Consider the following 21,848-nt stretch of genomic DNA (forward strand, 5'->3'; position numbering starts at 1 on the left):
CCGCTTATGTGGTCAGGGGGTGGGAGCTCCACTTCTTTCCCACCGCTTGCCTGCCCCGTTTGCTTGCTCCGACCACTTGCTTGACCCTGTCCAAGTGAGAGGGCGGTGGTCTCGCTCTGCGGCATCACCAAGTTGCTCCACAGCCATGCCTCCCCTTGCTCACCTCACAATTAAGGGCTGGACCCACCTCTAGCATCTGGAGGAGAACATTCAACTCATCACTCTGCCGACTTGCCTCACCATGCCTCCACTGCAGCACCAAGCTCTGCTGCAGCTGGAACCCTAGGAGGCAGGCATAGCTGCCAAGGTTTCAGATTGCTGTGTGTGATTTTTTCATAATTTCTGGGTAATTATGAGTGACAATTCAACGACTATGAGTGACACTTTCTCAGGATGAAAATCAAGGAATGAAGACGCTGGAAACATATAAATATCAGAAATGACAGCTATTTGGGCATCGAGAAACTCTAAGAAGGTCTGAAAACTGCTACAAAGCACCAGAAATGGAAGTGCACTCATTGGAGGCAGAATGTATAACTACAGTTCTGTAACAGAGGGCCGGCAGGCACTGCAGCCGCTCAGATGATTATTTCATTGATATGATCATTCAAGACCACTCGCTAGCCAATAAAGTACATTTTATAGCATAGCAAGTGCAACTAGGAGATTTTACCGTTACTCCGTCTCAGGCACTTACTGTTTTTGTGAGCCTGGCAAGCTGTAGCCGCAGCAACAGGCAGGCCCTGTCACACTCACTAGCCCAGCTGCAGATCTCCATGGCAGCATAAACTTCACAAGACAGTGTATGAACTACTTAAATGAACGCAGGGTTTAACACAAAATATATATTTCCTTAAACAAGAACACAGGTAGCCATTGGACAGAACGTGACTGCCTGCACAACAACAAGAAACAACTGCAGCTAACCTTGAGATGTGCAATGAAAACATAAAAAGTTACGTGATAACGTCAGCTTTATGCGTGGTAGCAATACACTACAGGGGAAACATGTTTGTATACTTTAAATGACACAGTGTTCCTGTGTTGAAAGTCATGCTCCGTTTGCACGAGATATGTGCAGAATCTACAGTGTCTTTGGTGCTCCTTAAAGCACATTTTACTCCTTGAATGCTTCCCTTGAGCTACCTCGGTAAAGACACTGGGACCTCAACCCCAGTTTGAAACTCTGGTATTCAAAGCAGCATGTAGTGCCTGGAAGTGAGTCAACGGAGCTATGCATCTGGTCTTTTACTGAAGCTTGCAAGTGCAACACTGCCATACAAACCTACTCACTTTACTGGGGCGCAGTGGTGTGAGCACTGTTTCAACCTACAGCTTGGTGGTTAGTGGCGCTGTTACAAATAAAAGAACAATGGAGTGACCGTTCGGTTTCGCTAACTCATAGTGCTGTGTATGTAAGAGTTGTATCACAGCCCTGAGACAACTGTTTCTCATCAAATTACAGTGAGGGGCAAGCCTGACAGTGCATCTGTGGGTGAGATGCACATTTTGCTAGTGTTTAAAATAAATCTTGCATGACACCGGTAAATTGCTAGTAATCGACAGGTGTGCATAGTTTAAAATATATTGTCTGATTTGGTGCTAAATTGAATAAGTATATATTTGTCTTTACACAGCTGATCTACATTTTCTCCTTCCTTTGTTTAGCAGTGAGTTGGTGTGCTGCCTTGCGATGATGGGCGGCTGTCTGTGTCTGTGTTACCGATTCTAAATGCTAGCCCCTGAAATGCAAATGCGCCCTGTCTTGTCAGTGAGCTGCTAATTGCTCTGTCACTGCACCAGGCCCAGCAGTAACGCAGAGAGTCACCCCCTGCGGGTCACAGAATGTGCCTCAGCGTTTTTACACCCCCGGCACTTACACAGTAAGGTTCAGACTAAGAAGAGCTACGGGCCTGCCGAGCCTGGCTCAATATTTACTTATGGGGATGGATGCCCCTACAGTCCACAGAGCTCTGCCATAATTATAAATAATGTTGCCATAACTGTACCTGAAATGCTGCAAGTTCACAAGGCCGGTCGGTGAGGTCGGGTCTATGGAGTCTGGATCACACAATGCGCTGCAGTCTATTTTGCGAGCGCCAGCGGCCATACACGCGCCCATTGCACAAGTTCATTCATGCTCCCTGTTGCGGTCCGGCCATGGCTTGGGGCCCATCGGGAGACGGGGAGGGGAAGAATCGACCGGACACAGATGTAGGTGTGATAAAGGCCGCTTTATTGGGAAACAGGTGCATCCTGAAAACATACCCCAACCTTGGCCTTTGCCGTGCAAAACTAGGCCTAACTAATTATACATGTACCTGACCAAAGACCCCCCACCCCCTCCCCTAACAGTCCCCCGCCAACAACATAAACATCATTATCAATTACCCCAAAACTTGTCTCACTGTTTCAACATCCGCCATATGTACACTCCCTCTCCTCAGCCAGTAAAACTCCTTCCTCCTATCCTACCCCCCCCCGTTTAACTAGGAAAAAGCGCCATCCGATATCAACTTTTCAGCACCTGCCCCCAGCGACAACACTACCCGAAACCTCCTAACACAGAAAGCACCTGCTTCACAACATCCCCCGAGATCCCGCAAGGCATCAACCCATGGGCCACTACCCCCTCCTCCCTCCAAAAAACCTGCCCTAAGGGTGGGAGGGTGGAACAAAGCTCTCACTACGCCCCCCGGCTGCTGGGTCACTGTCCCACGAAATGGTGCACAGTGACCCAAAATGGCCGGTTTTATTACCTACAGCCCAAAAGGAGCCCAAACCCTACTAAATAGCCCAACCAAGCCTATGTCCCTTCCTGTGTCCTGGTTTAATTCTTCCCCCCTCCCTTCCTCCCGGGGCCCCAAACTTCCCCGGGGGGAGAGCCTCCCTCCGGTCGGCTTCCCCCCGCAAAGCCCCATTGGGGCCCATCGGGAGACGGGGAGGGGAAGAACCGACCGGACACAGATGTAGGTGTGATAAAGGCCGCTTTATTGGGAAACAGGTGCATCCTGAAAACATACCCCAACCTTGGCCTTTGCCGTACAAAACTAGGCCTAACTAATTATACATGTACCTGCCCAAAGACCCCCCACCCCCTCCCCTAACAGTCCCCCGCCAACAACATAAACATCATTATCAATTACCCCAAAACTTGTCTCACTGTTTCAACATCCGCCATATGTACACTCCCTCTCCTCAGCCAGTAAAACTCCTTCCTCCTATCCTACCCCCCCCGTTTAACTAGGAAAAAGCGCCACTCAAAAGCCCCCATACGGCTTTCGACCCCCCCCTAGGGCCCCTGCTCCTTTGGATACCTGCGCACCCCTATTGCCCGGTCTAACGCCTCCTTCAGTTGTACGATATATAGCTCCATCCCATACCTTGACAAATGTACACCGTCCTCCATGAAAGTGTAGACCGCCCCATACTTCAGTTCCGGGTGCTCCATCCTCCCCACACCTTCCTTGTCACAGAATGCCCGCATCTCTCTGTTAATCTTCCTCCTAGTCCTATCTATAGCCCCTGGTCTCTCCGCTCCCCTCCAACACCTCCTGGGTATGAATTCTGACCAGATGACATAGCACCCCGCCCACTGCCTCCTGATCTCCAGCAAATCCCTCTTCATTTGTTTCACCAGCGCCAGCCCCTTGCACTGCACCAAGTTGTTTTCCCCCAGGTGAATAACCACAACATCTGGGCAGACCCCCTCCGCACAACATTATTCAAAACCAGCACCAACTCGTGCCAACGCATGCCCCCTTTGCCCCTCCAATGACACCTAAACAAATGCTCGTCCAGCTCCAGATTGAGGTTCCTGCATTTTTCCCACTCAGCCCTCTCCGCTCTTTTTACAAACGAATGGCCCACCACATATATGGACACTACTGCCGCCGTAGGCCCCGCCACCGCACCTGCAAAGAGACATATGTAAGCAGCGAGCCCAAACATCTATGCTAATCCACTACTACCCCTCGCAACCTAACATATGACTTATAGCAGTCTGATTTCCATCGCCCCAGCCGTTTGATCTCCTCCTTCCCCCAGCCCTTCCGCGCTGCCTCCGTCGCCGCACCGATGCGAAATGAATGCGTTCCAAACTCCCCCGGGTCCTCACCCATAGACCGCAGGGCGTGCCGCTGTACCCACAACAACTGCGCCGCCGTCACACGTCCACCCCCGCTCCTGCCAAAAACCTCCGCACCATCCTGTACCCCCCCTTCTGCCAGCCATCTCCCCCACTCCGCCGGACACACCGCCTCTGTTCCCCCCGGACCCAACAACACCCACGTACCCTTTCCCCGCTGATCAGTCTTGGACCGCCGAAGCCGCCACACCACCTCCCGGCCTCCGATCTCCACATCCCCCCACGTCAACCCCGCACCTCCCCTCAAACCCACCAACTCCGACACCCGAAAGGCTCCAAAGTACAACCACGACATCAATGTGGAAAACCGCACTGTCTCTGCCCGATCCCTGCACACCAGCGGTAACTGGCCCACCAGGCCTGCCAACATGTCCTCCATAATCAGCCGCCGCTTCCGCGCTCGAGCGCCTCTCTCCCTCTCGCAACCTTCCAGCAGTCGCCCCCCCAATTTTCCCGCCGAGGGGGCATACCCCCACCACAGCTTGCCCATGAAGGCCACTCCTGTCAGTTTACCCGCGATGGTCACTCTCGCCAAACCTTTGTCCATTAACCCCAGCATGAAACGCACCACCTGCTCCTCCCGACACCACTTGCCCCGCTGCCTGACCGCTCCGAAGCGCAGAAATTCCAGCCAGGCCTGCTCGTAACTCTTCCATGTGGACGCTGCCATGGACGACCTCACCAACTGAACGGCCCGCGCTCTCCCACCAACCACAGCTCCTTCGGCACCTCCGTCTTGACCGCCGCTGCCTCCGTGGCTAGCCCATGGAACCTCCGCCACTGAGAACGAGACAAAGCATCCGCAATGTCATTGTCCACTCCCGGCAGATGCTGAGCCTGGAACACGATATCGTGTTCCAAACACCTCAAGACAAAAACGCGCATGAGCTTCAGCACCTGTGGTTCCCTCGCGGGCTGCCGATTCACTACCTGCACCACTGACATATTGTCCACCTTGAACAAAACCCGCCTGTGCGCCAACTCCTGCGCCCACACTGTCACAGCCACCACCAACGGGAACAGCTCCAAGAATGCAATGCTCCTACCCCCTGCCTGCCACTGCTCCGGCCATTGCTCCGCGCACCATCTGCCCGCCCAGTAGAGCCCAAAGCCTCCGACTCCCGCCGCATCTGATGACATCGTCACGTCCCACTCCCAGTCTTCCGGGGGTGCCATGGGCACGCCATTGAACCGCTCCAAAAACGCCAACCACATGGTCAGATCCTCCCTCGCGCCCGCCGAGATCCGCACATGATGATGCGTCAGTGTCAGACCGGACTACGCCAAACCCAGCCACCGACAAAAAGTACGCCCCGCGCGCACCGCGCGGCAAGCGAAATTCAAATGTCCCAGCAACACCTGTACCTCGCGCACCAACACCTTCCGCCTGGCCAACATACTCTTCACCAACTCCACCATAACCGCCCGCTTCTCCTCCGGCAGGCGTGCTTCCATGGCCGCTGAGTCGAGCTCTATCCAGAGGAACGACAGCACCGTGCTGGGCCCTTGTGTCTTCTCTGCCGCCAACGGAACCCCCAGGTGACCCATCAGGTCCGTAAAACTGTCCAGACTCTGCTGGCAGTCCGTCGAACCGGGCCGAACCACCAGGAAGAAGTCGTCCAGGTAATGCGTAATCGCCTCAGAGCCTGTGCGCCAGGAAAAAGCCCACTGCAAAAAGGAGCTGAATAGTTCAAACAAGGCACACGACACGGAACACCCCATAGGAAGCGCTCTATCCACAAAGATGAGCCCATCAAGCTGAATCCCCAGCAACTGATGATCCGCCGGGTGAACCGGCAGCAACCAAAAAGCCGATTTCACATCGCATTTTGCCATGAGCGCCCCCGGACCTGCCGTCGTCACCAACCTCCTCGCGACGTCCACGGACGAGTACAACACGGACGCCAACTCCGCCGAGATAAAGTCGTTCACCGACGCGCCTCCGGCCACGAGAGATGCTGTATCAGCCGGAATTGGCCCTGCTCTTTCTTCGGGACCACTCCGATAGGGGAGATGATCAAATCTGGCAACGGCGCCTCTGTGAAAGGCCCCGCCATCCTCCCCTCCTTCACTTCCTTAATGAGCTTCTCCCGGACAATACCTTTGTGCGCGTTCACGGACTTCAGGTTTTCCGCCCACCGAGCGATCCGCGGACCCTCGTACCCCAACCGGAAACCCTCCCTGAAACCCCGACGCAGCACGGCCGCATCGTCCCCCCGCGGATATGCCTCCAACAACGGCTCTAGCCTATCCAGCCTAACCGGTGTACGAGCCTTTCCCCAGGGTACCTGCCCCCCCTCCCCTCCCCCTGCTGGGGCCTGGAGCCGGGTACTGGGCCTGTGCTGGGCCTCCCCCAGGCCCCCAGCATCGCGCCTCCGGGTGTCGCCTCCCACATGCGGAGGACTCGTGCCAAAAACGGCACACCTGCCGGAGACAGGAACCCCTGTTGAAATCCCAGCAGGTCCCGACGCTCTGACTACTTCCGGCTCCCCCCGCCCCCACTCCCCCACGGGTGGGGCGGGCCGAAAAGGGGGGCGGAGCCAGTGGCAACCCACTGGCCGTGAAAATGGTGCGGCCAAACTTTGCCCCATTCATCGTCTGTTGGTAGAGGTCGGCGTCCAACTCCCCCCACTTTGCCTCCGACGCCATGCGTGCCCGAAACTCCTCGTCGTAATGCGACCAAGCATTACCTCCGTAAGTCACCTGTGCCCGTCGCACCACGTCCATGTACTTGAACAGCGCAACCGCCCTATCCGGGTACTTCTCACAGTACACACTGGCATAGATCAGGAAAGCTGCCGACCAATTCTCAATAGTGACAGGCACCTTCGGACGCCTAGCTAATTCCTGCTCCTCCACCTTCGACCCTTCTTTGGCCATCAACTCCCTGTGAAGCAACCTCAAGATCTCCACATACTACCCCTTCCAAATCTTCTCCTTAGTAGCCAGCGACAAATGAGCCCCCAGTGGCTTCGCCACTCCCATGTACGGCAGCTTCTTGACCGGCACCTCACAGCTCTCCTTCGCCCCGGCGCTGGACGCGGCTGACCCGCCGGCCTTCGCCGCTTCCCCCGTCGCCTCAGTCCCCGACGCCACGCCCCTACCGCCTCCGTACCCTCCCCCGCATCTGCTACGTATCTGCCCTTCACCAATCGCACTTCGTCTCCGCCGCCAGCATCTGTCCCCACTGATCTCTGGCATCCGCCATCTGCACCCCCACCCGCCTGGCCTCCATGAGGCCTGCCCAAGCCACTCCCCGACCCCGTACTGGTCTTACCTGGCGTCAAGGCTTGCGTCCTCACCAGATCCCGCCGCCTAACCAGGTCTGTTGGGGGGCCGTCACTCGCGGCACCGATTGCCGGGGGCATACCTGCAAAACACTGCCAACAACATTACAGGTTTCCCCCCCTTCCTCCCGAAGTTCCCCTTCCTCTTCCGACTCCATCTCTCTATCCCCGCCCCCCATGACCGCTCCTGCCGACATCCTGCTCAGACCTCCCTTGTCCCTACACGCTGCCATCAACGACCCCAAATCCACACTCTCCATTCTCCTGTCCCCAGTTTGGTAATCAGTAGAGCCTGCCAGATTGCTGCTCCATCCCCGTCCCCCGGCAGCCGGAGCGACCCATTGGGAGGGGGGCGTTGGAGACCTATGACCCTGCCATCTGCTGTCCGCATGCACATGGTCCCTCGTTGGAGCGCGACCGCCCGTACTAGGCAGAGCCGGCCCATCCTCTCGGCGGGTTGGAGCCGCATGCTGCTCACCCGAGCCCCTTACCAACTGCTCCTGCCAAGAGAAAAACGGGGAAGTCCAGCATGCCGGGGCAAAACCAAATCCGTCGCCACCCCACCCACTCTCCCCCCTACCGCCGAATGCCCCCCACGCCACGCCAGAAACACCCCCTAACCACCCTCCCCGCCTCCCCCGTCCCTCCCACCCACTCCCCCTTGGCCCCCAACAATCTTGAAAGCTCCTGAGGCGGAAGCCGGGAGAAGAAACCCTCATTTTTAAAAATTGTATCTGTGTCACAAAAGCGCCGAAAATACTCTGTATTTTTTAATTTCACTTCACTCACCCGTGCTCCTCCTGAAGCGGGCTCTGAGTCAACAAAACAGCGACTCCTTCGCTGCAACGTTAAGCGACCAACAAACTTCCCTGCCGTCATTCTCGGCGAGGGAGAGAGGCCACGCCCACTCTAGGCCACGCCCACCCGCCACCCCTGGTACTTAAACGCTGCCTTCAGCGCAACTCGCTTAGAATCTTGAAAGCTCCTGAGGCGGAAGCCGGGAGAAGAAACCCTCATTTTTAAAAATTGTATCTGTGTCACAAAAGCGCCGAAAATACTCTGTATTTTTTTTAATTTCACCTCACTCACCCGTGCTCCTCCTGAAGCGGGCTCTGAGTCAACAAAACAGCGACTCCTTCGCTGCAACGTTAAGCGACCAACAAACTTCCCTGCCGCCATTCTCGGCGAGGGAGAGAGGCCACGCCCACTCTAGGCCACGCCCACCCGCCACCCCTGGTACTTAAACGCTGCCTTCAGCGCAACTCGCTTAGAATCTTGAATGCTCCTGAGGCGGAAGCCGGGAGAAGAAACCCTCATTTTTAAAAATTGTATCTGTGTCACAAAAGCGCCGAAAATACTCTGTATTTTTTTTTTTTATTTCACTTCACTCACCCGTGCTCCTCCTGAAGCGGGCTCTGAGTCAACAAAACAGCGACTCCTTCGCTGCAACGTTAAGCGACCAACAAACTTCCCTGCCGCCATTCTCGGCGAGGGAGAGAGGCCACGCCCACTCTAGGCCACGCCCACCCGCCACCCCTGGTACTTAAACGCTGCCTTCAGCGCAACTCGCTTAGAATCTTGAAAGCTCCTGAGGCGGAAGCCGGGAGAAGAAACCCTCATTTTTAAAAATTGTATCTGTGTCACAAAAGCGCCGAAAATACTCTGTATTTTTTAATTTCACTTCACTCACCCGTGCTCCTCCTGAAGCGGGCTCTGAGTCAACAAAACAGCGACTCCTTCGCTGCAACGTTAAGCGACCAACAAACTTCCCTGCCGCCATTCTCGGCGAGGGAGAGAGGCCACGCCCACTCTAGGCCACGCCCACCCGCCACCCCTGGTACTTAAACGCTGCCTTCAGCGCAACTCGCTTAGAATCTTGAAAGCTCCTGAGGCGGAAGCCGGGAGAAGAAACCCTCATTTTTAAAAATTGTATCTGTGTCACAAAAGCGCCGAAAATACTCTGTATTTTTTAATTTCACTTCACTCACCCGTGCTCCTCCTGAAGCGGGCTCTGAGTCAACAAAACAGCGACTCCTTCGCTGCAACGTTAAGCGACCAACAAACTTCCCTGCCGCCATTCTCGGCGAGGGAGAGAGGCCACGCCCACTCTAGGCCACGCCCACCCGCCACCCCTGGTACTTAAACGCTGCCTTCAGCGCAACTCGCTTAGAATCTTGAAAGCTCCTGAGGCGGAAGCCGGGAGAAGAAACCCTCATTTTTAAAAATTGTATCTGTGTCACAAAAGCGCCGAAAATACTCTGTATTTTTTAATTTCACTTCACTCACCCGTGCTCCTCCTGAAGCGGGCTCTGAGTCAACAAAACAGCGACTCCTTCGCTGCAACGTTAAGCGACCAACAAACTTCCCTGCCGCCATTCTCGGCGAGGGAGAGAGGCCACGCCCACTCTAGGCCACGCGCACCCGCCCCTTTTCTCGTACATATAGGATGTGCAACTACCGGACGCGCAGCGGACGGGCGCAGCGGGCGCGCCGTCAGCGCGCCGAAGGCGCGCCAAAGGCAAGCCCGTCTGGGCCCGTCCGGGCCCAGAAGACCCTAGGTCCCGTCACTATGCCTGGCACCCTTCAGGATCGAGTAACGTATACAGCGGACACCTTATATAACCTACGACCTAAGAATACCCTAGCCTGTCACCACTCGCTTACTGCAGGTAAGGCATTCTCTACCTGCTCACAATGCACTCTGATTCCCACCTCAAAACCACCCATTTCTGCTCTGAAACTAGGACTTCTTAATTGCCGCTCCCTTCCCAAACATGCTACCGAAATTAACCTCCTGATTCAGAACCAGGAGCTTGACCTTCTGTTCATAACGGAAACATGGCTCTCTGACAATACCGATTCAGATGTTGTCACGGCCCTCCCCACCGGGTACATCTGTCAAACTCTTAATAGACCAAGAGGGAGAGGAGGCGGGATAGCCATTATCCACAGGGAACAATTTACCTGCCGCATGACCAACGCTGGTATTGAGGACTGTGAGAGCGGCCATTTCTCCATCCAAGTCGCCCCAGCTCTTACCCTGGCAGGACTTTTAATCTACCGCCCACCAGGGGCCCGGGTAATTTCACCAACGCTGTTGTCGAAACCAGCTCACAACTAGCTTCTTCGGCCCCCAATTTCCTCATACTAGGTGACCTGAACGTCCATTTTCTGGACCCCATGGATCGAGCAGCATCGGACATTAGGATCGATCTATCATCTCTAGACATCCGTCTAGTGAATAATGAGCCTACTCATGACAAAGGCCACCTATTAGACCCGATCCTCACCAACATAGCATCAATGACCTCTGACCCACCGCTGTCCTTACCATGGACGGACCACTTTTTGGTACCTTTTTTTTGGGAAATCTCCACTCGCACTTACTCGATCCCAAAAACCGAAGTCACCGACCGACAATGGCGCAAACTATCTCCGGAGACCTGGGCCGCCTCTCTTGCAGAGTCCACTCCTGCGCTCTCATCTGATCCCAATATAGCTGACAAACAGTTCAACGACTGGATCACTTCCTCACTGGATACGTTGCTCCCGATAGTTACCACCCTTAAACAACCTAAAAGAATACCACCTGCTTTATGGTACACTCCTGAGCTTAAAACTCTGCGGCAAGAGTGTAAAAAAACCGAACGCGCATGGAGGCGCGACAAAACAGCAACTAACAAAATCCTCTACTCTACTTCTCTCCTGACTTATAAAACTACTATTCATAAAACCAAAAGTATGTTTTTTCAGGAGAGAATAGAGAATGCAGGTTGCTCCAGTAAGGAAGCTTACGCCATCCTTAAAGAGCTGTCTAAACCCCAAGGACAAGGAACAAGACCCATTGCCGACCCTGAAGCAGACCTGAAGAAATGCCAGGAACTGGCCAATTTCTTCCACGATAAAATCAGACTTATTTTGGAAACTATCCCCCCCTCCAGCCCCGAGGAAAACATCGTTTGCCCACACACCTCCACCTACCTGTCCACATGGGGCCAGGTCACGGTGGATGAGGTATCAAATGTGCTCAACTCTATGAAGAGCGGCTCCCCTAGTGACCCTGCTCCTATCCGTAACCTTAAAGAGGTAGCCCCCACTATCATCCCTTCCCTGACCCACCTGATTAATACCTCTCTCCAACAAGGAGCTGTACCCCCAAGCTGGAAGAAGGCGGTGGTAAAAGCCCTGCTGAAGAAACCTACGCTGGACCCCGAGAATCTGGTTAACTACCGACCCATCTCCCTATTGCCGGGAGTAAGCAAGGTCGCAGAAAAATTGGTCAATAGGAGACTCTCTCAGTTCCTAGAGGCCAATAATAAATTAAAAAGCTCCCAGACAGGTTTTCGACCTGGACAGGGCACGGATATCGCCCTCCTGGCTGCTGTAGAGGAGGCAAGAGCACTATTGGATGGGGGAGGATCAGTGGCAGTGATCCTCCTCGACCTCAGTGCAGCGTTCGATACAGTTGACCACCAACTTCTTATCGAAAGACTGGCTAGGGTGGGAGTGAAAGGAACAGCCTTATCCTGGCTCTCATCTTTCCTGGCCCAACGCTCTTACCAGATCTGGGAAAAGAACGCCCGCTCCTCCGAAATGCCCCTCCAATGTGGTGTTCCTCAGGGCTCCTCCCTGAGCCCCACTTTATTTAATATCTATATGTCCACATTGGAGGAGGTTATCATCCCTTTCGGAGTGAGCGTCGTCAGCTACGCCGACGACACTCAACTAGTGGTGTCCTTATCCCACCCCAAGCAACAGAAAGCTGATCTGCTCAACTGCCTTACCCAAGTCCATCACTGGATGAACAGATCAGCCCTAAAACTCAACGGGACAAAAACCGAGGTCCTTATACTGGGCCCGAAAGGAGCCTCACTTCCTCTGGACTGCTGGCCAGCCTGTCTGGGCCCGCCCCCTGACCCTAAGAAAGAGGTTAAAAGCCTGGGGGTGTGGATCGATTCCGATCTCTCCTTCACCTCACAAGCCAAGAAGGTGGCGGGGACCTGCTTCGGACTCTTAAAATCTCTGAGGAAAGTCCTGCCCCTTCTCCCCCCTAAATCCCAAAAACTTTTAGTCCAAGGTCTCATAATATCGAGACTGGACTATAGCAATGTGATTTATCTGGGTGCTCCTGAAGCTACCCTTACTAAACTACAGATTATTCAGAATGCGGCCGCCCGGATCATCACCAACACCCCGGCCAGATCATCTGCCAAGCCCGCCCTTAAACTCCTTCATTGGCTCCCCATAAGGGAGAGAGTCAAGTTTAAAGCCTTATGTCTCGTTCACAAAACACTGCAGAACCAAGGCCCTCCTGTTCTCAGTAAAATGGTCACTCCCTATAGGAACTCTAGGCCCCTCCGCTCCAATGCAGAAAACTTCACGAACATCCCTAGATTCAGAAAAACTCGAGCAGGAGGAAGACGTTTCTCGGTTCAAGCCTCCCGCCTTTGGAACGCACTCCCCCGTAACCTACGTCTTGAACCCCAATACCTGCGCTTCAGGAAACTGTTAAAAACTCATCTTTTTCCCTAATCCTGTACCCCCCCTCCCCTCCTGTTGCTTCAGTTTCCCCCTTCGTTTCCTGCCCTTCTTAGTCTCTGGCCCCGTTTGACCTGGTGAATTCAGGGTTCTTCAGCGCTGGGATACCTCCGGGTGACTATCGCGCTTTACAAAAATAAATAATAATAATAATAATAATAATCCCCCCCTCCCCTCGGCCCCCCTCCGCGACCCCCCGCCGCCCCCCGAACTCGACGTCTCCACCGCCGCACCCCCCCCCCTCCCCCTCCCCCCTCCCCCATCCAGCCCTGACCCCCTAGGCATCCTCCCCGCCCCACCCCGTCCCCCGCCGCCACTCCTCGCACCCCCTCTCTGCCCCACGCCCCTCCCTGCGCCCCGTGGCGAAACCGTCCTACTGGGAGCCACTATGTCATCTCCTGAAGACCCCCAGTCCAAACTGCCCAATCCCCCCTCCCCGTCCCCCCCTCCTCCTCTGATTCCTCTATCAATACCGGCGAACACCCCCCTTACTCTCCCTGCCCCCCTGCAACCCCCTCCCCCACCGTGTCCCCGCTCTCCCCTTCTTGCATCCCACCCCCCCACCTCCAGTGCTCCCTCGCGCCCCCCTTGTCTCCCCCCCACCCCCTGCCCCTCTCCTCCGCGTTCTCCTACCGCCTGCCCCCCATCTCACCCCACCACCGCCCCCAGTCTGGTGCTCTTTCTCGTGGCCTGCGAAGCCTGCACGCTCCCTCGTCCCCTGGCGGGCCCTGCCCCTCCCCCCCAAGCCTCCCGACCCCCCCTCGTGTATGACCCCGCTCCCCCCCGGCCCCCCCAGGTCCCCCGCTCCCTCCACAAATACCAGCGGCGCCTTCCTCCGGCCACCGCGCCCCCTCGCTGTGCCTCCTCCCTTCTTCTGCGCCCAGCCGCCATCCGCCCGCCGCCTCGCGCCGCTCCACCCCCAGCACCCGCCCCCTCCCCCTTCCTCGCACGCGACCGCGGAGGCTCGCACGCCGCCACTGCCGCCGCGGCGCCATCTGCAGCGCGCCGCGGTAACCTTACCCTGACATCGTCGCGCAGGAGGTCCGTCCTGCCCGCCTCCCCCAGGAGGCGCAACGCTTCACGCACCCTGGGATCTGCCATCGCCTCCGCCGCCATCAGACCACAGGTACGCTCTGCCTCAGCTCCGCCGCTTCAAGGTTAATCCCTCTTATCTACCGCCCGGCACACACCTGTCCTCCTCGTCGATGCCCCGCTCACCACTGCCACAGACCGCTACCGCTAACAGGCCTGAACCGACCCCAACACGCTACCACTACCAACCGACAACAACGCTCTCACTACGCCCCCCGGCTGCTGGGTCACTGTCCCACGAAATGGTGCACAGTGACCCAAAATGGCCGGTTTTATTACCTACAGCCCAAAAGGAGCCCAAACCCTACTAAATAGCCCAACCAAGCCTATGTCCCTTCCTGTGTCCTGGTTTAATTCTTCCCCCCTCCCTTCCTCCCGGGGCCCCAAACTTCCCCGGGGGGGAGAGCCTCCCTCCGGTCGGCCTCCCCCCGCAAAGCCCCAATGAGAGCGTCTCGAGTCTCGCCCGGACTCTCAGATTCCCCCGCCGCTTAGTTCCTCCTGACGTGACTGCACTCTACGCCGGCACATCCGGTCTATTGAACCCGGCCCCCATGGTGCCACGCCGGCGTTGATTTCAGCTGCAGTATCAACTGATGAGAGGGCAGTAGGCCCCCCCCCCCCTGTGTGTGTGAATGTTTCTAAAGCCGCGTGCAGCCTCGCTGGCGCCGCATTCAGTTTCCAGGGCAGATACATTGTAGCGCTGCTCTCAGCCACTCCACAGAGCTGAGAGCAGTCTGGTTATTAACTATTTGGGAACCCGGCTCAGCAACCAGCATCTCTCTCGGAGCAGCAGAGAGCCGGGGCACAGGCGTAGCTGGTGGTGCGCCTGGCAGGTGACAAAATGCGTGACAATGCATTTCAGTGCGGTGATGCGGATCACCGCACTGAAATGCGTGAGCGTCACACCTGTTGCGTGACGCTTGACAGGACTGGGCAGGAGCACAGCACAGCCGGATGCACGCAGTAGCAGGGAGCTCGATCCCCCGCCAGTAGACTCAGGACCTCTAGGAGCTGATCCTTGCAGGGTCGATATGTCCTCAGGTTAAGGATGTTGTTTTGTGATCATCGTGGCATCGCTCCCCAGCTTCCTGGGGTAGAATACATGAATTGTGCTAGCGGAGTGTGTACATAATCACCCCAAGCCCCCTTGTTACGACGGCGGCTTAATCCAATGGGGGTTCGAACAAATACTTGCACTCCCCTGATTGGCCAGGTGTTTCAGCGCCCTTTTCTTGGCATGCTCGCCCTTGACGGGGGTGTGGGCCACCACCCTCAACCACTTTTTCTCCAGCACTCTGACGCGACCAAACCGGATTTTATGGGTCCCCTGTGGCTGTTAATTGCACCAGCCTGTGAGGCCTCCTTCGGTGGCGGCCTCAGCAAGGGAATACGGGCCTTTTTATTTATGAGTGAAGGTGTATGTTTTACATGAAACTCTTGAACCTCTTGTTAGGGCTGGCTGTATCAGACAGAGGTATTGTTTAAGGAATACTGGTATGGCTTAGAGGACAGATCCGTTATTTCAGTTGAACATGGCTGTGGTTGAGCACATATTTGTATTACAGCAAAAGAGGGAAATTACTTAATATGGTACATGCTCAAGCATAGTGTGTGCATAGTATATGTTTTGAGAGACTGTTTACATGAGACCATGTGTGGTTGGGTCAGTGTGTGGTGCTACGTTCAGGGAATGCTGCTATGTAAATGTCCAGATAGGCGCAGACTCACAGATTTGCATGTTGTTTTTCGTTTCAGTTGAATGAATCACTGGTCAACCTCCCGGTTAATCTGCAGTCAGGGAGGATCCAGGTCGTTAAAAGCGGCTCCACCGCCAAACTGCAGACAGACTTTGGCCTCTCTGTGACCTATGACTGGAGCCAACATGTGGTTGTGAAAGTTCCCGTGGCCTACTCAGGGCTTCTCTGTGGCCTCTGTGGTGACTTTGATGGCAACAAGAGTGATGATTTCAGGGCTCCCAACGGTACCTTGCTTACCAGAGCAGGAGCATTTGGCAACAGTTGGCAAGAGGATGTCTCCCAGTTTCACTGCTTGGATACCAACAGCCAGCCACAGTGTAACCTGACTCTGCAAACTCAGTACAGATCCCTACAGTCATGTGGGATAATGGCTGATCCCACTGGGCCATTCAGGGGCTGTAATAGGTTGGAGGATCCCAGCACATTCATAGACAATTGTGTCTATGATTTGTGTGCCACAGATGGTGATAAACAGAGTTTGTGTGACAGTCTTCAAAGTTACACCCAAGAGTGCCAAAACCGTGGTCTCCCAGTTCTATCCTGGAGGAACCTGACAGGATGTGGTGAGTGATGCTCTCCTTCCACTCTCATTATTGGCACCCTTTTGTTGTTAAGATTAAATGCCCAGCAGAAAGTTCCATCTATAAGCTTTGTGAATCAGGCCTTACGTTCTCGCAAATGTTTATATTTTAATTCAAATGCAACCATGCTCTGGAAACAGGTACAGCTAAAGAGACCTCCTGGAAGTCCATATTTCATTCAGCTTGATGGTTAGTGAGCCTGTGTATACCACTTCATATTAAAAGGTTGGTTTACTCATGCATGTCAGAAAGAGGTTAAAGGTCTAATAACCGATTAAAATGTTTATAAGCTACTCACTGTAATAGTTTTCTCAGAGTCCCTCTCACTTTTTTTTATTTAGCCTTATTTTCTCTTGTTGTAAGACAAAGGGAGGGGATTTTGTTTCCTGGATCAAGTTACTTGCCTTGAAACTCAATAGCACAAAGTATTAAATCATATTTACTATTTCTGTTCATAGTATTTCTGTAGCTCATACTATAAATGAAATCATCCCAAGATGTAGAAGAGAAGGAAAGGTAAGCCTCGGACATTGGGGAATGCAAACCAGAAGATGCAGCTTAGTGTCTTGTTGGCAGCACAATATGAATAAAGCCCCACACAGACCATTAAATATATTAATTTAGGAGCTGCAGTAGGGGAGGATGAGTCTGCGGTTAAGGTTGCAATCCAGTATGCCTAGTCCTAAAGGCTAGATGAATGTTTATTCAACGACTGTATTACTGTATTTTTACAGATCTCATCTGTCCCAGCAACAGCCACTATGAGCTCTGTGGGTCTTCTTGTCCTTCGTCCTGTGCCATGCCTAACTCTTCATCCAACTGCCATTCTCCATGTGCAGAAGGATGCCAGTGTGACAACGGCTTCATCCTCAGTGCTGATGAGTGTGTGCCCCCTAATCAGTGTGGTTGCACCTACAATGGCCAATATCTCAAAGCTGGCCAGACCTATCGACAAGGAAGCAATTGTGAGACATTGTGTGAATGTGATGGATCTACAGGAACAATCCAGTGCTCAAGCTCCCCCTGTGCATCCACTGAGGTCTGCACCAGCATCAAAGGATTGTACGATTGCCACACTTTACCAGATGGTATCTGCCAGGCCTCTGGAGATCCTCATTACTCCAGTTTTGATGGACAGAGATTTGATTTCCAGGGAATATGCACATATGTCCTGTCTGAGCTCGTAGGGACAAGTGGGTCTCTCCCTTTCTTCAGAGTGGAGGTGAAAAATGAAAACTGGCTCGGTCTTCCTGTTGCTGTAACCACAGAGGTTTTCGTAACAGCATATAACACACTGATCCATCTTCAAAGTGGTAGACATGGGACAGCGGTGGTAAGAGTTTTGTTGTTTGCTGTTGAACTGTTGTATTATACCCCCTATTCAAGGTAGATTACAGATATCTCAGACGCCTTTGGACGGTCTATCTATCTATCTATCTATCTATCTATCTATCTATCTATCTATCTATCTATCTATCTATCTATCTATCTATCTATCTATCTATCTATCTATCTATCTATCTATCTATCTACTTTTATTTATTTTGCAGTTTTATCTAGTACGAACAGACCCTAAGGTATCAGAGTGCTTTACAAGAGCACCAGATTACACTATAAAAGATTCAGCGTTATTTTCGGCACAGAGACAAAAACATTTGCCCTTATATATATATTGAAATTTATCTCTCACTGCAGTAGATTTTTTCCACCCTTCAATGTCAGACAAGATAGTTTTTAAAATGCTCACACATCGAACCTGAGATTTGTAAACCATATTACTCTCTTGATCCTTTCAGTGGTGTATGTTACGACTGAACCTTCTCTTTCGGTCTTCTTCAGGTGAATGGAGCTGTTGTGAGTCTGCCAGCTAGCCTCAGTGGTGGAAGCATTATTATCTATCAGAGTGGATCTTATTCAGTCCTAAAAACAGACTTTGGTCTGCGGGTGAACTATGACATGGTCTACAGCGTCTTTGTTACCCTCCCTACTCGATACTGGGGGCAAGTTGGAGGACTCTGTGGAAACTTCAATGGCTTGACTTCTGATGACTTCACCATGCGCAATGGATCCATAGTTAAAAATCCCTTTGAGTTTGGAAAAAGCTGGACGTCAGGTGGCAGTACAGGCTGTGACCATGGGTGCTCTGATTCCTGTCCTGTATGTGACCAAGATATGCTTAGTCAATCAAAATCTGCCTGTTGGATCATTCAGAACCCTCAAGGTCCTTTTTCATCCTGCCACTTGAAGGTGGACCCAGCTCATTACTTCTCAGACTGCGTCTATGACTACTGCGTCACTGGTGCGAACGGCACAGTCCTCTGCCAAGCCATCCAGACCTACGTGGCCACCTGCCAGGCTGCAAACGCCACCATCTCAAGCTGGAGAAGTACTGACTTTTGTGGTAAGAACATTTCTTACTTATATGTATGTGTATTTATATTTTACAATACAAAACATAGCTGAAAGTACCGTATTAATGAAATTGATAAACCGCATAACAAAGAAATACAATCTTACTATTTGTTATTAAGTTGTTCCTGAGAAATATAACCACATCAAGAATATGCAGTGTATTGTAATCTCCCGATAGTTTTAAGTATTACTTTACATATGATAAATTAACACCAGCTGCAATATGTTTGAAGTGAAATACCCCTATATTAATAACAGCATTGGAGTGATTCTTCATGTAGTGGAAAGTATTGCCATGGAGAGGATGCCGACAATCCTAAAAAAGGTGCCAAAGCTATGTATTCCACTTAGATGAGACCCATCTAAATGCATTATGATAACAATTAGCAATTCCTCATCTCCTCATTAAGACCCAACCTTTATGTTCTTAAGTGGTGCATGCAAGATCCTTTCCCCCCAAACAGAATAATAAATGTTCCACAAAATAATTATACAAGAAGTAAGTTCCTCAAAATGTAAGCATGTTCAGCAGGGGGCTTGCCCTTACAGAAATGTAGACATCCCTATAGGAAACAGAACAACATATTTTATAGACTAGTTTGTCAACTGTTCAAACATCGAGAAGTACCCTAGAGTGGCCATAGATAAGCGGCATTAGGTGCTATGTTTCAATATGTTTTTATGTGAACCTCCTATTATTGCTAAAGTGAATGCCGGTACTCGGGTTTGTTACGGAACAGAGGACCCTAGTATTCAGAAATCAACAAATTGATAGACATATACTAAATAGTATATATGACTACTGTCCAGCCGGACAGAGTTTTCTTTATTTTCAGATATAAGGTTAATTGTGTCAGTATAACATTTATACAAAAGTGGGCACAACCTGTGACCCACAAAGGACAAGACAAGACATATGACAAACCAATTACGTAAAAGCGCACAAAGGCGGTCTGTGCTAATAATCCATTTTACAGACTGGAGTTAAACCATAGCAACCCATTGTTTAACGCAATATGTGAATTGAAATAAAACATATGGTGCAATAAGGTCGACGACGTTTCGATGCAATTACCAGATACATGCATCATCATCAGGACAAAAACTTTTGTGTCAAGTTTGTCTTGAGAGGTTTTACAAGTTCAATACCCCTATGGCAATTTACATAATGTTACAACAACATTTAAACAATACATAAGAAATTTGGGGAGAGACAAAAACAAAAAAAGTAAAAAAATAAAGAAATAATTATTAGAACTTGACTAGGTAAAATTACATCATACTTAAACTGTCAGCTAGCTACTTGGTGCTGTGGTGAAGTGGTGAGATCCTTTACACAGATTGTGTGACATGTTGACACATGCTTGTGACCACTCTGTGACGAATTAGTGACTAACTCCGGTAGGACTTCATTGTGAAGAGGATTTGGTTATGCACATGCAGTTGCAAGACATATTATATGCGGAAAGTAGTTCAATAAAAGCATGCTTGCGGTCTAACTTAATAAACATCGATTAGTGGTCATGTCGCAAAAGAGGGGGATTTTACACTTGCGCCATGTGTTTAATTTATCAGCTGCTTAATGAAACGTGCCAAGGTAGAGTAAGATGATCTGCGGGGCGTTTACTTGCTCAGTGTAGTAATAGCGGCGATTCGAGGTGAGTATTCTTATTTCATGCGGAACGGCGCAGTGAAAGTGCTTGTGATTAAAAACGAGACCGGGCATAGTGTGTTCAGAATTACCTTAACTTTGCATAATAGCATTCTGGGGGATTTATTTATCAGACTGTCCAAGAGTGTGGAGAATTAATTGCAACACCTTAACCATTGGGAGCTATGAAGACAAAATTTAAAATTAACCTATGGAATATGGACAGGAGTGGGAAGATCATAGGACATCGTGAAACTTACTTAAGGTAATGTTGCCATGCTCGCGTTCTTATTGGGAGTTTCACAGGGGGAGAAGAGGTATTACAATGCCCATGGATGTGAAGGAATAATCACAGCGCATCATCGTTTGTAACTGTGGGGAGAAATTGCTATATTAAGCCTAAGTTAAATGGACCAGGTCAGGAATGGGCATGATTCTGCCAGGAACTTACTGTGAGTAATGCTCGCGTTCTCAGCGAGTCAAAGATCCATGATAGGGTTATTTAAAAAACAGAGTCGTGCTCGCGTTCTCGGCGGTTCTGCATTCCATGGTAGGGTTATCTATGGGAGCAGAAGTAATGCAGCGGTTAGGGGGTTATCTTATTCGCTGGAGGGTTAGGGAAAGTGCGAGGCTCAGGCGTTACTTACAGTTTTGACATTGCCTGATAGCCGGACAGCTGGGTTCTGGCGGGGATCGCTTCGTGAATGCTGGCGGTAATGCGTGCTTATGAAAAGGGGATTGGACTAGAAACAGTGAAAGGACTGTTCCTGAGTGGTACTGTGGGTTTGGCGGCCATCTTAAGGTGGTCATTTGTACACGGAGGGCTGAACAGAGTTCCTGTATATACTCGGTGTACACTAGTTCTACGTAGATGGACATTAATATTTGGAACTGACATAATCATTGTTATCAGAAAAGGCGCCCTTACTGGACACTGTTAAAATCGGCGACGTGTGAAAATAAAAGAAGGGACTGTGCCTGGCGGTTCTGTGGATTAGGCGGCCATCTTAGAGTGGTCATTGTTCTAAGGGTTGAACATGTTACTGGTAAAAAATCAATAAACAATAGTTCTACACGGGTGGGAATCATTAGTTGGAGTATCATGAAAACCGTCCTTAGTGAACAGGGTTAAAAACGGTGATGAGGGTACGGAGGGGTAGTGATTAGGCGTCCTTCTTAAAGTGGTGAAACATGGAGTGACCAACGTGAAGTGAATGTGCTCGGTGACCTTCTCAAGTCATAACTATTAAACATTTTTTTAGCAGCAACATATTGGCAATATTATTGGCTCAGTTAGAGCAGAGAGGTCCAGTCCTCAACTCTATTGAGTCCCTTTTGTATACTCTCTGTCCTCAGGATCCAATGCAGCTCCTCCTTATTTAG

The 21,848-nt window shown here is 51.7% G+C and overlaps 1 protein-coding gene across 1 annotated transcript in view; it reads left to right on the forward strand.

Annotated features, from left to right (window-relative positions):
- Positions 1 to 10,003: 10,003 nt before the first annotated feature.
- Positions 10,004 to 21,848, forward strand: part of LOC147659613 (IgGFc-binding protein-like) — a 105,691-nt gene continuing 93,846 nt past the window's right edge. Inside the window, exons 1-5 of the mRNA XM_086951603.1 lie at positions 10,004 to 10,103; positions 11,243 to 11,688; positions 15,820 to 16,384; positions 17,137 to 17,735; positions 18,242 to 18,803. Of these exons, the coding sequence (XP_086807729.1) occupies positions 10,004 to 10,103; positions 11,243 to 11,688; positions 15,820 to 16,384; positions 17,137 to 17,735; positions 18,242 to 18,803 (2,272 nt within the window). The remainder of the gene's footprint in view (positions 10,104 to 11,242; positions 11,689 to 15,819; positions 16,385 to 17,136; positions 17,736 to 18,241; positions 18,804 to 21,848) is intronic.

The sequence above is a fragment of the Lissotriton vulgaris genome, unplaced genomic scaffold, assembly GCF_964263255.1.
Source record: "Lissotriton vulgaris unplaced genomic scaffold, aLisVul1.2 SCAFFOLD_506, whole genome shotgun sequence".
Classification (NCBI taxonomy): Eukaryota; Metazoa; Chordata; class Amphibia; order Caudata; family Salamandridae; genus Lissotriton; species Lissotriton vulgaris.